The following is a 17,714-nucleotide window of genomic DNA, read 5'->3' as shown; positions in this document are numbered from 1 at the left end:
TAACCACACCATCTATTAAAAAAATAAAAACTAAAGAACTAAAATAGATACGTATTCTCTCTCTCTCTCTCTGTGCGGCTTCTCTCCAACCCCAAAAACCAAATCCCTCTCACCACTGGTCACCCCCTAATCTACCACGTGAGTCTCTCTCTCTCTCTCTCTCTTTTATTCTGTTTTGCATTTATTTTTCAATGCCACCAACTGTTTTTCAATGCCCAACAACTGTTTGAAACAAAGACTAAGTCAACATGTTTTTATTTTTCACCGTTGTTATTGATTGAAAACCTTTTCAAAGGTGATTATGACACAGTACAGTTCAATGGATATTAAAGGTTTCGATTGGTTTAATGGATATTTTATTATTGTTGTAGAATGGGTCGTATAGTGGCTTCAAGGGTGCAGAAACTAAATTAATATCTAACTTTGGGAAGAAACTAAAATCATATGCGTTGAATATATACTTAAAAATGTGAAAGAAAAATGGGCTATTGTTAAGGATGGGGAAGACTCAGCCTCTAAGTTAAAGGTGAAAGGTTTTCCTTTCCAGAAGTCCTACACTATCTACAGAGGAAATGATATTGTGGCTCAGGTACAAATAATTGATAAATGTTGCTAGCATTGAAAATTGAAGCCTTAATGATTCAGATTTGCTTTGTGTTTTGTGGAATTTACTGAAAAATGCAACAAAGATATATTGTTTTAAGCCTGATAAGTAACTTTGCAGAACCATATTTTGTTATTTACCAGAGGTTTAGGGTACTCCCGGGAACAAATCCAGTGGAGACGGGGTGGGGCCTGTAGCTCAGAGGATTAGAGCACGTGGCTACGAACCACGGTGTCGGGGGTTCGAATCCCTCCTCGCCCATAACCGGCCAAAAAGGGAAGGGCCTTTACCCCTGGGGTAGGAAAATCATGATCGGGATAGCGGACCCAAAGCGTGTGTGATTTGTGTATAGACTAGAAATTATTGAAGATTTTTAACAACAGCATACATTTGATGACTGGACAAAGAAATATGTACTTGGTACAAACTTAATAGCATTGCTCAACACTCTCTTTTTTTTTCTTTTTCTTTTTTCTTTTTTTTTTTTTTGCTGAGAGCTCAACAAATTGCTTAGTTAGCTACACTAAGATAAGATACATGACTTTTGCTTTATGTTATGAACTTTTAAACCATGCTTTTCTTTTGTGGCCTTAATTTATCTTGTTGATCTCTTGACTTGAACAGTTGAGCTACATTACTCTTGCTGGGGAATTAATTATATGTATAGGTACAGAATGACATGATTTTTAGGTCTTGTTCATCTCTTAATAGATTCATCTAATTTTTCATGCATGAATTTTTTTTTTTTTTTTCGTTCCTTAAAATTTTGTCTCATAGATTTGTTAAGAGCCACTAGCTGCTGCAATGTAAGTGTTGTAGATTGGTTATATATTTTTTTTCTCTTAATTTTGTAAGTACAATTTTATTCATTGTGGTTTTCAACATAAGGTCTCACTCTTATGTTTTGATGTAGGTATAAGTTGCGGCAGCTTATGCTAAAAGGAATAAATTTCGACTAACCATATTTCCTAGATCTGATGATCATGCTTTGGTTGTGGCATTGGTTGTAATATTTCTAGATTGAAGATAACACTTACGATAAAGCACCCTCCATAGTGCTGCAGGAGTACCAGGAACACTGCAAGACGTCCACTAGCACCTGAGAGTGCACCAAAGCCCAAAGGGCTATAGTCTTTTTAAGTTTCACTAGTTACATTATATGTTTTATTTATTTACGTGGGGTACTGTATTATGCTCAACACTAGAATGTACTCGGGTTGGCTACCATAAGCTGAGGTGGGCTAGCATGTCTTTGGTTGCCTAGCATGTCTTTGGTTGAGCACACCATGTAATTGACTCTTGCAATATATATATTTCTACCTTTCTCTCAAAAAAAAAAAAAAAAAAACTATTCTCTTCTCGTCTATTAATTTCTTGGAGGGTTGTCGCCTTGAATACAACTAATTCCTTTCAAACTCACCAGTTCACAGCATAGACTCTGGGGTATAGAACTAAACCAATTTTGATTAATCTACAAACAATAAATTGACAGATTCTAGAGGATCCACACAGCTATATGATAAAATAAATATAATTAATTAAATAAAAATCAAGCTTCCAATAATCTGCACCAAGTCATGTGCACATAAAGACAGCATTGTAATTTGTAGGGAAATCAATAAACAAAAACAGAGTTTTCTTGGTTTCCTATCAAATGTAAACTAGGAATGCAGAAAAAGTGGTACCATTTTGCACCACATGCTTTATCTCTCACAATAGCCAAAATAAATTCAGCCTAAACTATAAATATACATAACTTTTTTCTCTATAAACTTTATATCAAACAATAACTTAGTGCATTTCAAATGGTACAATAATAAGAAATAGTCATCAATCTGCCAATGGTTTGACAATAAAAAAACCAGCTTCAATCTGCCAATGGTCTAACTATAAAAAAAATAATAAAAAGTTAACAATTTGCCAATGGTTCTAAAAAACCAGCTTTAATCTGCCAATGGTCTAACGATAAAAAAAAATACTAAAAAGTTAACAATTTGCCAATGGTCTAACAATAAAAAATAGTCTTCAATCTGCCAATGGCCTAACAAAAATAAATAGTGTTCAATCTATAACAAATAAATTTGCATTGTCTTCAATCTCCACCCAAAATTCTTGCACCCTAACTCCAGTCTATTTAGTGCTTTTGCCAGTATGATGCTCTTCTTGGATGACATCAGAAGTAGCTATTGAAACCTGTAAATAATAGCAAAGAATAATTGTCACAAACTGTAAACAAATTTATGTGCCTACAAGATTGACAAATTATAGTGGAATGTAACATATCTTACTTTATTTAGGCTTCCAAGTGATTCAACTTGTCTCGCCTCACAATCTTTTTTTTGTAAGCCACTGACATGTTTTTTAGCATGTGTTGTTTTGCTTCGAGATTTACCATTTTTCTTCTCTAATGCAGATTTCAACCTTCTCTTTGGACGCCCAACAGTAGGTTTTGTTTTAATCCTACATATGCTATCACCTTGTAAAACATCTGTAGTAACATCATCATGGACCTCTATGCAACTTTCCATATTATTCGAATGACATTTTTTTCTAATCTCTTGCAATTCCTTCATTAATTTTTCAAAAGATTCTTTGGTATGTTCATACATTATCTCATTCTCTGCCGCAAGTGTAGAAATTTCACGAGCATTGTGGCTCAAATAAGAGTAGCGTTTTCCTATTGACTCTTGAGCATTACCTTTAATATCAATGCCATGATAGTCCTTGATAGAACCAGCCTTTGCATCTTGCGTCCATCTTTTCAATACATAATGAACGGGAAGTCTCTTAACATTTTTATGTTCAAGAACTTTCAAAGCATGGGCACACAGAATTCCTACAAAGCTGAACTTCTTGCAACTGCATTCCACCGAAGTAGTTGAGGCTTCATATTTAACTAGGTGCTCTTGAATTCTTTGACTATATTTGACCTTGTATTCTGTGATAGTATCAGATTTATTAGCCTTGTAAATAGTACAATCAGCAATCTTCATATATTCATTTTGAAACGTTTGAAAAATTTCTGGGGAGTACAACTCTACAACATGTCTCAACATCTCTACATTAGACTGTAAAATCGGTTTTGTTTGCCTCATTTTGAACTATGCCTGTAGTTCTTGATGTCTCTTATCAACCAAAACTCTAGAGTAATGTTCTGAAAAGCGCACAAAATCATGTTTTGGTTTCAAATATTTCTTTAACACATTGTTATTGACTCACTACGTTGGGTGCTTTTCATATCGGCAGTGAACATGTGTCGACCATATACAATAGCCCATTTTTCTTTCACATCAAATATGCTATGCAACCATTTATTATCAGTAAGACCATATTCCTTAAGCATATAATCCCATGAAATAAGCCATTCATCTTCATCTTCATACTCATATAAACAATCACTAAAATCTTTTGCAAATTGCTTAGATGAATGAAATACATGATGTAGATTCTTAGCAGCATTCTGATAAATATGCCATACACACAAACGATGATTAGATTTAGGAAATACCTCTGTTATTACTTTAGCCATTGCAGCAGATTGATCTGTAAGTATAGTTCTTGGCTGCTTTCCTGACATTGCAGTTAAAAAAGTTTCAAACAACCACTTAAATGACTCTATAGTCTCATCATAAAGTAAAGCTGCACCGAAGATAATTGATTGTCTGTGATGATTAACCCCAACAAATGGAGCAAAGGGACGATCATATCTATTTGTTCGATAAGTTGTGTCAAAACAAATAACATCTCCAAAGTTCCCATAATCAACTATTGATCTAGTATCAGCCCAAAAAATGTTCATGATTTGACCATCATCATCAACTTGTATTGAATAAAAATAAGATGGATCTACCAATTGCATCTTATGAAAGAACTCCATCATTGCAGGTCCATCTCCTTTCCTCAAAGCCATCCTCCTCTCATTATGTACATGATTCTTATAGTCAACATCTATAAACCCAAGATTTTCACGACCCCCAGCTTGCATGCTCAATAATTCAATGGTTTGTTTTATTGATATTCCAGACCTCTCTGCATCATTTGCAATGGCTTTTTGAGCAAGTGAAATTTTTCTCTTTGATCTTAACATATGTTTCATTGGCGAAGGAGCAAACTCATGATTATGCTGGCCGTGAAAAGAAACAACATGTAACATGCCATCCTTTTGAAGATGACAGGTCATCTGTGTTAAACAACCTGTTCGTGAAATTGGACGACGATAAGATGCATTTTTTCGACGTTTGTCAAAAACTCGTTCACCCTCTTTTGAGCAACTAAATGTTCTCCTTATAATTTGCCCCACATTTCCTCGCTTTACAGAATGTTTCCGTACACTAAAGCCGATTCGGTGAGCATAGTCTTTGTAAAATTCATATGCACTATCATCACAATCAAATTTCATACCAATTGCTGGAGTATTTGATTTGTTTGGACTTCCAGGAGTAATTTCTACTTTAGCCTTCTCTTGTTGATCAGGTATCCAACCAATGAATTCATCTTCCAACACAATTTCTGGAACTTCTACAATTTCTTTGCTATATTTACTTGGAGTATTTGATTTGTTTGGGCTTCCATGAGTAGGTTCTACTTGAGCCTTCTCTTGTTGATCAGCTATGCAACCATTCAATTCATCTTCCAATAAAATGATTTGACTAGTATCCATCATCTATAGTCAAGATACATATTCAAAATCAAATCAGAAAAAGGAAAAATTTTATAAACAATATTAAAAAAGTAGTATTCCAATATTCTGGACCCATTAAAGAATACTCTTAATGAATTACTTAAAAACATTACAGTTTTAGAATGTCTAAGTCTAGAAGCCTATAAAGTTTACTTACCCTCAGTTGCTTATATTTTTTAAAATCAAGTCAATATGAACAAGAAAAACAAACTTTTTTAGATGAATCAAAGATAAATTCAAATTTAAATGAAAAAGGAATACAATTTCTACAACTTAGCTAATTTAGTGAGGGAAAACTACAACAAAACCACAGTACAAGACAACAAATAGCAGCACTATTATATATTAGCGAAGAAGAAATACACAATTTCATTTTTTTATAAGTAAATTAAACAAGATTTGGTAACTTATAAACTACAGCTAGCAAATCCTCTTTAGTTTTTTAAGGAATCAAGGTTATCCATATACCAGATTTGCAAAATGTTCTAACATCAAGTTCTTGCTAATAGTTGAATCATTTAATCCTCACAAGTAATAAGATGTTAAATTGCAATTAATACTTCCTCGTTATGTATACAAAATAACAAATCATCATTGAGGCTTCAGTTTTCAATGCTAGCAACATTTATCAATTAAAAGTTCAGTGTATATGATTTTAGTTTCTTTCCAAAGTTAGATATTAATTTAGTTTCTGCACCCTTGAAGCCACTATAAGACCCATTCTACAACAATAATACGATATCCATTAAACCAATCAAAACCTTTAATATCCATTGAACTGTACTGTGTCATAATCACCTTTGAAAAGGTTTTCAATCAATAACAACGATGAAAAATAAAAACATGTTGACTTAGTCTTTGTTTCAAACAGTTGTTGGGCATTGAAAAACAGTTGGTGGCATTGAAAAATAAATGCAAAACGGAATAAAAAAAAGAGAGAGAGAGAGACTCACGTGGTAGATTGGGGGTGACCAGTGGTGAGAAGGATTTGGTTTTTGGGTTTGGAGAGAAGCCGCACACAGAGAGAGAGAGAGAGAGAGAGAGAGAGATAGAATACGTATCTATTTTAGTTTTTTAGTTTTTATTTTTTTATTTTTTTAATAGGTGGTGTAGTTAACTAGGGTTAGTTGGGTTAATTTTACTTAAGTAATCATGTGCAATTCACATGCCATTTTTTACACATGTCAATTTATTAGAGCAGTTTGTAGCCTTAGGCTACAAATGGTTTTGTAGCTAAACTTTGTCCAAAAAATTATAAATTGATAGTTAATATGGGCGTCAAAAAGATGGATTCTCAAAGATAACTCACAAAGAATCAAGTTTCTGGCCTCACAACTAATTTGTATGAACTAAGGATGAAATGATCCACAATAGGAAACTTGAACAAGAAAAGGTACATTCACTCTATGATATTTCTCTCTACATTCGCAAACTTATCATATTGCATACAAAGAACACTTGACTTCTAATCTTTGTTTGATAACTACCTAAGATGGGGCCATAAGCCTTATAGCTCAATTGACGCTTTCTAGTGAAGATGTCTAGGTTCTAATGCCCCCTCCCCAAACTACCAAATATTCCCCCCCCCCCCCCCCCCCCCCCCCCCCAAAAAAATCTACCTAGTATGAGGCACAATATCTGATTCATACTCCAAATGGGTCATTTTGAATGGAATGTTTGAAGTTGTTAAATTGGCCTCAATTGCCATCCTTCGAGTTCTTTCATGAGCCATCTCTAGAGCCAAACATTCCTTAAGTTCTGCCAACACATGACTCATGTCTAGCCTTTGGATAACATATGATGGTATGCATGACATGGCTATCTCTATAGCTTTCCAGGCAAAACTGGTGTTGAATTCTCTTTCTAATCTTGGATCAACAATGTTTTGAACATCACCCCTTTCAATCAAAGGATTAACCCAGTCAAGTATGTGATTGTTTTTCACAGGGCCTCTTACTATTGCAGTGCGGCCTGTGATTAGCTCAAACAAAATAATCCCAAAGCTATAGACATCGCTTTTCTTATTAAAGTTTCCAGATGCTTGAAATCTGCATGTAAAACATATGTGGATAGATAAATACAAGAAACTCATAGGTTGATTTAATTCTGCTATCTATTACTCTCATTATATCCTATCCTAGTTGCACTTAGTGATTAAATGATTGATTGCTTGGACCTTAAATAAGCATCCTAATGCTCTATATAACACTCCCATTGGTGAAGAAAGGGAGTTGTGCATCAAAATTATTATAGTACCCTGATGCTTTATATAACTCCTATCGGTGAAGAAAGTGAGCTGTGCATCAAAATTATAAAACTATGTACTTGTAAAAACTGCAAAGTTTTGAAATTTTGTTCAATTATTTGAAATTTGTGAATTTTATAGTGTTTGGATGCATTGGGTACTTGGAAATCAATGTTTGAACTTTAAAGGCAGAAAATATTTTTAATTAGTGGAAAATTTTATGATAACAGGCTTAGTGTGTTGCAGATTCCACTAGAACATATATACATGACACTTAAATTCACCCTTAACTCCAATTATATATATGGATTTCAAATCAATAGGTCTCAAAACTTACGCAGGATCAACGTATCCCAACGTGCCAGCTGGGCGAGTTGACACATGAGAGTCATTTTCTGTTGTGAAGGCTCTAGACAAACCAAAATCAGCTATCTTGGCTTGCATATGTTCATTTAATAAAATGTTGGAAGGTTTCAAATCTCTATGGATTATAGGTGGCTTGCAACTATTATGTAGATACTCCAACCCTACAACTCCACCAATATACCATTGGTAACTTATTCTTAATATATTTATAACTGAAATACAACAATATTGAAGATGAATAATCATGTAATTGATTTGTTTACAAACCATGTGCTGCATCCACTGCAATATGAAGTCTCTCATTCCAAGTTAAGACATTTCTGTTTGTCACTGCAGCCAAAACATTATCAATTTATCTCTTTAAGCTGGGATGTTATAAAAGATAGCTCTGATTTCACAATATTGTCAGAAAATTAGTAATATTTGTGAGTTTTTAGTCAAACTACACATCCCTAATCCTAATTATATGAAATAGAAATTGTACTTTTTTATATATTAAGCTTAGATTGGCTTGGTGGTACCTCACATTTCCTCTTTCTGGTTTGTTTTAATTGTTCTTATGCTTTGTATTGGTGTATCATGAAAATATTACCTGGGCCTTTGGATAGTTGTCATGCCCACATTCTAATATGCTTAGATAGTACCATAGGTGCTTCACTAAGGGGCAGGACATAGTTACAGTTTCATAGGCAGTATGCATTGTGTTTCATGATAAAATCAAGCAAAATGAGACTACCCACTGGAAAAAACTTGATACGCATCTGGTATGAGCAGCACATGTTAGGTGCCCTGCTCTCACTAGAAGCCAACATTCTTTTGATTTGACAAAGGTAACTAATCGCGGAAAAGACTGTACAGATTCTAATATGCTTAGCTAGCACTATAGGTGCAGTTATGGAGCCTTGCCCTAAACTAAATCATGCTTTTAATTTGACCAAGCCACAAAGGTAACTTATTGTGGGTCATATGATGAAGAGCCTTCAAACACAAATGGTAAATGGTAAATACCTGATAAATGCCGGTGCAGATTGCCATTAGCCATATACTCATATATAAATGCCTTCTTTTCACCCTCATCACAGTATCCAACAAGAGAAACCAAGTTTCTATGATGGACTATCATTAAGAGTTGTGCCTATTTCAAACCAATGCTCCAATTTAATCAAATGAAAGTATTTTAGCTGCATGCCTCATGCAATCCTAGTTTCAAATTAAATTAACATTTTTAAGTAGTCAAAAAGATTGGCTGCTATGTTCAATCTAATCTCTGCTCGAAATTCCTTATTGCCTTGGTTTGATGAAGTAGAGAGCAACTTAACAGCAACTTGAGTTTCATCTCTCAATTTGCCAAGGTACACTTTTCCAAATCCTCCTTCTCCAATGATGGTTTTGAAGTTATTAGTTATGCTCACAACCTCTGAGTAGCTATAATGTTGATTCTTTGATTTGATGTTGGATTTGGTGACCGTATCTACTGCAAGGAAGATTTTCACAATTGTAAAATGCAAAACCTATTAAATAAATTTCAAGGCTTGCGTGGGAATATGTAGATTTTATGCTCTAAATCTCTCATGTTTGTGTACTCAAATCGATTTCATCTCACACAACATTTTTGAGGATTAAATCTAGAGTCCACTATTCTAGATACAGAATGAAAATAAACTCTTGGGCTTGTGCCACCAAATCCATCTGCTGCTACATTTAGCTGACTTTATTTACAGTTTCTCCATAATATTTTGTTAGTGGTAAAGCTAGAGGAGGTCCTGGATTGCATGCTCATCTATGTGTTGTGCTTAAGGTAGAGTTGTCCAAATTTATATGGTCAGCATGGGCTCAAGATTGTATGAAGTGATCTGCCCAAGTTTGATTGCCTTCTCAATCTAAATTCCAAGAATTTTAGATGACTGGAACAAGACCTTTACAAAACCGCAAGAGATTGGGTTGACATGGTTAATAATCTCTGTGGCTCAGTGACTGGATTGTTATCATTTATTTGGCAATGTTAGGTGAATATAGGTACGGACTTGGTGTGTGGTGGTATATATAGGAACTTGGTGGTGTCGTGAAAGAAATAGTCAATTGTTTATTTGTTTTTTAACTACTTTTTTTTTTGTGCATCTTGAGATCTCATATGACTATTAGAAATCTTGCCAACTTGCCCATGGTCCCATGGATGTGATTAATACTGCAATTAATATTGTCATTTTGGTTGAGCAAAAAAGGGTATCACCACACAGTCCCAGGATGGCAATCCTGAGAAAAATACATCCCATTGACATCATAAAGTTAGGTAAAGCACAACTGAAACATGACTCGAGCATGATTCATATACGTGCATTGCATGAAGAGAATGAGCACATTTACCACTCAGATATTGAATGGTAAATGGATGGATTTTTATCGAATGCATTATATTCTGTCTTGATTGTGTGGTTTGTCGCAATCGCCACTGGTGAAAACTAATAATATTCTCAGCATTTTTATTCAATTTCTATAATTGATTTTCATAACTGTCTAAATAGCTTTGGTGTATCACAGGAAAAATAGGACTAGTTGGGACTGGGTGCTACATCTCCTGTAAACAACCTCACTTCAGTGAATTGTGATAACAATTACTGAACCAAAATATAAAGAAAGACGTACCTCCTTGTCTTTTCCTTCTACAGATAGCTAGAGCACTGAAGATGAACAGAAGAACCAGGACTGCTGCAATAGACGATGCAATGATTGGAATAACATATTCCTTTTTCATTTTTCTCTTGCATGGAACTGACATACAAAGATCTGGATTTTTGCCAACACTTGCATAAAATGCATCAAGGTAATAAGCCGGTAAGTTATTAAACATAGATAGATGGTGCTTCCATCATGCAATACAAATTGATGTCAGAAATATAGTAGACATCTGATTTTACATATCAGTGAACAACATATACTTTTTCTTGCATTTGGCATGTATAAAAAGCAGTTATAAACGGCAAAGAGAGAGAAAACATGAGAAGGTAAAAAAATGAAATTAGAGTTACTAAGTAAATAAAAATGTTGGAGGGAGGAAGTTAAGCAAACCTTAAGATTAATTTCCCATCCCTAAACGTTTGCAGAAGAGCCTCAAGAACTGAACCTGTGAGCTTGTTCCCGTTTACATTACTGCAAAGATATTATTATGCAGATCACCTCAATTTTCTTCCCTTGAATTTATGTTTGCTATACCAAGATCAATGCTAAAAAACTTACAAGGTGTTCAAATTCGGTAGTAGTGCCAAAAATTCTGGCAGAGGCCCGGTTAAGTCATTTTATGACAAATCCCTGGAAAAGAGTTAGCAAGATCCACAGATGTTAAGCTAAACAATTTATTTATTTATTTTTTGACAACCTAATATTCAACTGCAGGACTTGCATAGAGCATTTTCCAGATAAAAATTCCTGGGATCAAATCCCACATATACACTCTCCGAGCATTAACACCTTCTGCAATTAAGGGATCCATAATCTCAAGCTAGCAGATGGTGTTACTGGACCTGCCGGCTGCTGGTGTCTAGCTATCACTATTCTATAGCAACTGAAAGATAAATATCAATCACAATTCAGATTAAGACTCACAAGGACTGCATTGCTTTGAGATTAAAGAATGAAATTGCAATCTCCCCTGTCATATTGCTTGTGCTCAAGTTCCTGCTAGTCATTATGAAAGAAGGAAAAATTGTTACCATTCTTTGCAATTCAAACAAAGTTATTCTCATTTTGGGAAAGTGATGTGTTTGAGCCTTCCGTTGAAATGAATAAATCAAATATCAGAAGGAATGACATAACATTTTTTTTATAGCATATGAAAGGAGTCTGTTCCATTGTCACATTTCCTAAAATAATGCATCATCATATCAATAAATATGAGGGTCCATTTGATGTGTGTACAAGTTGAGGATTTTTTCACATTAGACAATATATTGATTGAAATTTCACAGCGTTTCAACACAAGTTTTGATGGTTTGGAAGTGCACTTACAATGAGATGATCCTTGGATGATGGTTGTCATTGCAGTTCAAACCATCCCATAAGTATTCACTTGGGACACATGGATCGCCTTGCCAGTTTCTAGTAACATTGTACATTTTCTTGATGTCCATGATAGCTTCAACTATAATTTTTTTTTTTTTTTTAATTCAAAAAGAGAGTGGGAGAGAAAGGTAGGTGAATCCGATATTATGGAAGTTAAATCCGATAGTTGAAAAATAATCTTCAAACTTCCCATATTTAGCTTGCTATGAGATAGAGTTGTTTTCCAAAAACAATTAGTGGAAAAAAATTTATAAAAACAAACCATACTTTTTCTATTGATCAAAGATATCTTTCCATTGACTCATTTTTTTTTTTTTTTATGTTACCAAATACTAAAAAAACTAAAAACTACATTTACATAAGATTTTCTATCGAAACAAATAGAACGTAATTGTTTTAAGATTATGTACATCAAATCAAAATAAGATCATAAGATATGGCACAAAGCTACAAAGTATTAATTGGTAAAATTCAGTTGCAGACTTGCATCATTTACTTCTTGTACTTAATTGGCAAAATTTAACTTGGTCTTTTAATTTTCTTTTCTTTTTGGGAGCTATGATGCCGTTTGGATTCAGCGTTTCCGTTGAATCCTGCGTTGCGTTTTTCTCTTCTCTCTTTTTTTTTTTTTTTTTTTTTTTTTTTTTGCTTTCATCGGAAGGAGACAAAATTTACTGTTCATGAGACAAATGTTATTGTTCACGCACTATTCATGGACCCACAGCCACTTTATTCAGAAAAAATTAAAAATGGGTCCCACGATACTATTCACATATTTAAAAATTATTTTGTTACAGTGTTTTCAATTTCAATTTTTAGTTTTAGCAAAATAAGCTCAATCCAAACGGACCTTATATCTTATAAATTAATAATACCTATAGATTAATGTACGAGCAAAAGTACAATTTCTATGGCTGGAGTACCACTTCTGTACGTGGCCGAGTCAGCCCAAATTCAAATACGGGTTGAAAGTATTTAACTGACGACGGTGAAGCCCAGACTCAAATCAAATATTGTAACCCAAAAAAATTGGTCCATAAGAGCGGAGCTCCAATTGAGAATGTTAGATGCCAAATACGAATAATTGGTTCTATGGATTAATTGCCCTCTTGCTTGCACTTCTCCCACTGTAATGGAATCGGGCTTTGTGTGTGAACTGTGAATTGGACACAAGCTGAACCCAATAACGTGTCCAATTAGGCAACGATCTCGAATTTCTAATCTATATATTTATATAAAACCGAAGCTTCAGAAGCTTCTACAATTTTTCACATCAGCACAATATTAAAATAATATAAACCGGATGCTCTGCTTCTCTATATTACATAAAAAACGACTAAGAGAGAGAGAGAGAGAGAGAGAGAGAGAGAGAGAGAGAGAGATATATATATATATATATATATAAAGAATAGAGAGCTTTTGTGACCGTGAAACACAGAAAAATCTGATACGATGCAAAGAGTGTTGGAGAGAGAAACCTAAGGGAGGCCTCTTCACTACTGTTAGACCAATCTCCCTCCATCTTCCAGTTCCACACAGTTGTCGGTAAGTTTTAGTTTCAGTTTCATGTTTTGTTCTATTCTATTTTGTTTTTTATTTTTATTTATTTGGCTTGATATTTGGGTTATTAGACAAGAAGGTAGTGGAGTAAATTTCAAATCCACAATGTTTCTCTCTCTCTCTCTCTCTCTCTCTCTCTCTCTCTCTCTCTCTCTGAATCTTTCTATTATTTGCCTTCTGTTTTTTGGTTTTTGATCTTAGTTTCATATTCTAGGGTTTTTAGGTTTATTGTGCTTATGCGATCAAAATTTGGGTAGTCCTGATTGATTTATAATCTGGGTTTGCTTTCATTTGATTAAAAAATGGGAAATTTCGTTTATTTTGTTGGGCAATTTGGGTTTTAATCTATGACTTGTTATCTGATTTTTGTTTTCCTCCTTCCTGTTTGTGCTTTTGATTTTAATCCTATCAGGGGGTTTCTCTACTTGAAAAAAGGGTCAAAATTAATGAAGTTCTTGCTTTTTATGAATACAGGTATATGGCCTTTGTTTTGACGCTGAGAAGAAATGCAAGCTTTTTGTTGTTAATTTTTTGTTCCAATTTTGTTTTCAGCGATTTAATTTTGATTTCCTTTATTTTTTATTTTTTATTGTGCAGAGAGAGTTGGAGAGAGAGAGAGATCTATGGGAGGCCCTTCACTACTATCAGACCGGTGCCCTCTAATACTGATGAAGAGATTGTTGTATTAGAGGGCACAACCAGATGAAGCATGGAGTTGAATATTATGTATATGAGATTGTTCTGGTATTGGACATATTCTTTTTCTTCTCTTTTAGTTTTATACTCTTGCACAGATTGTTTGTTCTTCTCTTTTCCATTATTATTATTTATTTTTATCTGAATGCAACCAAATGACCAATCTTTGGAACTCTGGCATATTTTTTTATATATGTTTTATTTAATTATTAGGTGTCTATGTGTTAGGAGGAACTGGAGCATGACTATAAGAAGAAGAATGAAAAGCCACTTCAATCTGCATATTTTATAATTTTAATGAGAACCAAAGCAGTCACAATGAATCTAAGAGGAGATATGAAAAACTTGAAATCTTTGACTTTCAATTCTTTTATTCGCTTGTATGTTATATGACTAAACATGTACCAAACATTGACTTTGTTATCATGTGATTGTTCATAATTGTTGGCTCATTCTAAGAAATCACAATGTGTATCACTATTGCACTCTTTCCTCTGTAAAAAAAAAGGGTATTTGGTATCGGATGTTGACTGAACTCTTTCCTCTGTAAAATAAAAGGGGGGGGGGCATTTGGTATCAGATACTGACTGGTAAAAATAAGCTGAGTGGATGTGTTTTGTTTGATTAAATGATGGAGATTACTAACAAATTGTTTCTTATGATTTAGTATTTATTTGTGTCTTACACATTACAATTAGGTGTTGGATTTTGAAAATTTTCTTGGTTTTAATAATTGAAGGATGGGAAAGAGGAAGGTGCTAGACAAATACTACTCACTTGTCTTCAACCCAGAGGCTTTTGAGGGGTCAAGCATGCATGATGCTCCCCATAAGTAGATGTTATTGGTGACAATTATTTAGGTATTCGAAGGTTCTGATTCTACTTCAAATGTACAGATGCTTTGTTGAGCTTACCATCAAGACTGACCCACAAAATTTCAACTATATTGTTGAGTCTGGTGCTACGAAAAATTTTGAACCTGTGTGAAGAGGATGAGGTAAAATAAAATAAATAAAAATAAAAGTCTTGCAATATTTGTACATATAACATGGTTTTTGACTAAATATTTTGATTATTCTTTTAATTCATTAGGCAGCAGCGACAATAACCATAAAAGAGAAGTTGGAGAGATGGAAGATGCAATGAAATCTTTAGAGAAGAAAAGCCTTGGATTTGAAAAGAAAAATGGACATCATTACTACATTGGATGGGATGAAATCTATGAAGGTATTATTTGCTTTACCAATTCTATTTTTATTTATTAGGGTAGGCTATCATCTCACAGTGCCACAAATGGAATCTTTAAGTCTTAAATAGCCTCTGTAAAAGATTATATGATTATAGATCAAAGTAGAAGGCCATGAAGGTTGTCTCTGGCCTTTCAGGTATAGGTTTTTATTTTTTGGGATGCTCTTCAAAGCATACACTTGGTTATGTGATGGCAATGTTTCTTTTAAATTTTCCTTCAAATTCACTCACTTTCTTAAAGTAATTTTTATTTTCTTTAGTTTATAATATCTGGTTCTTTATTTTTCGTTCAACTTTTATGGGTTCAGTTCTTTTTCTTTTATTTCATGGACTTAATCGGCAAACAAGGTACCCCCATGTGGTACTGCTCTTTCTTATCAATTTTCAGCTTCAATCTTCTTGGGTTTAATCCTTATTCAAATATGTTAAAACTTTTAAGGTTTTTGTCTTAATTGGTGGTAGTTGAGACTTGAGTGAGGATCTTGCAAAATATGCAAAAGTGTTAGTAGTAGGGGCTGATGGATTGGGCTGTGAGCTACTAAAAGACTTGGCTCAGTCAGGTTTCCAAAATCTCAAGGTTATAGACGTAGATAGGATTGAGGTTTACCGATTCATGTTTTTTTTTTTTTTAAATCATCACACCCATGTCATAGGTAATTTAGAAGATGTTACCATATAATAATAAAAGAAAATCAAAAAAAAAAAAAAAAAGTGATTTGGAAGATGTTTGCACTTGGGCAAAGTAGGTAAATGAGATCTATCAAGTATTTATCTTCCTATTTAATGATTAATTGTAAACATATAAAACAGGCAGTCATGAAGGTTTCAGTTGCAATAGTGAAACTTGGGATAGTATTTAACATTTTATGGCTTTTACAGAAATTATGAACTTGAGGTAGAGGAATGAATTTTGTTGCCAAGTTGTGATGGGTGTGAACCCTCATCCCTCAATTTTTAGCAAAGACAACATTCTTGGTGGCTGTGATGTCAAAGTTTACTTCATGCTTTTTCATTTCATTTTTTACAATTTTGTGGAAAGAGTAATGGAATTGAAGTTGAATAAGACGAAAGAGAGAATCTTTTTTATGGTATGGCAATGGTATCTTCTGCATCGTCACAATTTGGCATTCCAACTTCTAAGATTGGTGAGAGCATGTATTGGTAACTGTTTCTTCACCGTGTTGGCGTGCTTGACACAGCAATACGTGATGGAAATGTATGGTGCTGAGGACATAGATATAGGTTGTTTCTTCAAGTAATTTCTATTTGAAACCAAGGTAAACTACATATAGTTTCGATAATGTTTTATAGAAAGAGAATGATTGAAACTTTACTCTTAGTTTTAATATAGAGCTACATTCCATTTGCAATGATATGTTGACTCCAATTCCATTGATGATTTACGAAAGTCCCCTCTCTATATACCTGTTATCAATAAGTTATTTATGAAATGTTTTCCACATTGTCATTTGACCCTTTGACAATAGATTAATAGTTTTGTACATGAGCTATGATGCTACTTAGATTGATTACTTGATGAACAAATTAGTCTCTTATTGGTTTTTTTAATTTTTAATTTTTTTTTACCATGTGGTTGATTAATTATCTTTTTATTTAACTAGCCCGTGCATCGCACGGGTTAGCGACTAGTAATCAATTAATTATGTTACCTTCGGCTGCTATGAGCCACATACGCTGTAATCAACCAGTAGGTTTTTTTTTTTTTTTTTTAATTATATATTTTTTAATTTAATTTTATCAAATCAATAGTTATAATGTTTTTGTCAGACGACAAGAGCTGCATGTTGACCTATAATGCTTTTAATCAACCAGTCTTTCTTATTCTCTGAATTGAGCTATAAGGCTCTTAGTACCCATTTAGTTTTAGTGTCTGTGCGTCTGTATTTTTATTTTTAGCGTTTTTCCCTTTTTTTTTTTTTTTTAGCCTGCATTTGATGATTTTTTCACAATAAACAGTGCATTCATGCACTGTTTACAGACCTGTAAATTTCACTTTGCAGTCACTTTTTCATTAAAAATGGATCACACGATACTATTTACACATTTAAAAATTATTTTGCTACAGTATTTTCAGTTTTTAGTTTCAACAAAATAAACTATATCCACACGGACCATAATCAGCCGGTCTTTCTTCTTTTCTGAACTTCTCTGACAGAGAAGGCAACTAGTTTGAGAAAAAATAAAAATATCACTTGGGAAAAACTTAACACCACGGGTCAATGCTGATCAACAACCGA

General features: G+C 33.8%; 3 protein-coding genes, 1 non-coding gene and 1 pseudogene across 4 annotated transcripts; 2 read left to right on the top strand and 3 right to left on the bottom strand.

The window, feature by feature from the left end:
* Positions 1 to 301: 301 nt before the first annotated feature.
* LOC126727912 (protein LURP-one-related 7-like) lies at positions 302 to 1,628 on the top strand. Its single transcript, XM_050433808.1, has 4 exons — positions 302 to 332; positions 477 to 589; positions 1,229 to 1,271; positions 1,534 to 1,628. The coding sequence occupies exons 1-4, from the start codon at positions 302 to 304 to the stop codon at positions 1,626 to 1,628; spliced, it is 282 nt and encodes a 93-aa protein (XP_050289765.1).
* Positions 787 to 865, top strand: TRNAR-ACG (transfer RNA arginine (anticodon ACG)). Its single transcript has one exon. It is a non-coding gene; the product is annotated as a tRNA-Arg (tRNA).
* A 1,149-nt stretch (positions 1,629 to 2,777) lies between the features above and the next one.
* Positions 2,778 to 3,699, bottom strand: LOC126727911 (protein FAR1-RELATED SEQUENCE 5-like). Its single transcript, XM_050433807.1, has 2 exons — positions 2,997 to 3,699; positions 2,778 to 2,797 (listed from the first exon to the last, which is right to left on the bottom strand). The coding sequence occupies exons 1-2, from the start codon at positions 3,697 to 3,699 to the stop codon at positions 2,778 to 2,780; spliced, it is 723 nt and encodes a 240-aa protein (XP_050289764.1).
* A 101-nt stretch (positions 3,700 to 3,800) lies between these two features.
* LOC126727910 (protein FAR1-RELATED SEQUENCE 5-like) lies at positions 3,801 to 5,264 on the bottom strand. The gene has a single exon (XM_050433806.1). It carries the CDS (start codon positions 5,262 to 5,264, stop codon positions 3,801 to 3,803), a length of 1,464 nt encoding a protein of 487 aa, XP_050289763.1.
* Positions 5,265 to 6,900: 1,636 nt separating this feature from the next.
* On the bottom strand, positions 6,901 to 12,145 carry LOC126727909 (putative leucine-rich repeat receptor-like serine/threonine-protein kinase At2g19230; annotated as a pseudogene).
* Positions 12,146 to 17,714: the final 5,569 nt, after the last annotated feature.

This window comes from Quercus robur, chromosome 5 (assembly GCF_932294415.1).
Source record: "Quercus robur chromosome 5, dhQueRobu3.1, whole genome shotgun sequence".
In the NCBI taxonomy this organism is placed as follows: Eukaryota; Viridiplantae; Streptophyta; class Magnoliopsida; order Fagales; family Fagaceae; genus Quercus; species Quercus robur.
Note: the sequence above shows the minus strand (reverse complement) of the source record. Positions and strands in the feature narration are given on the sequence as shown.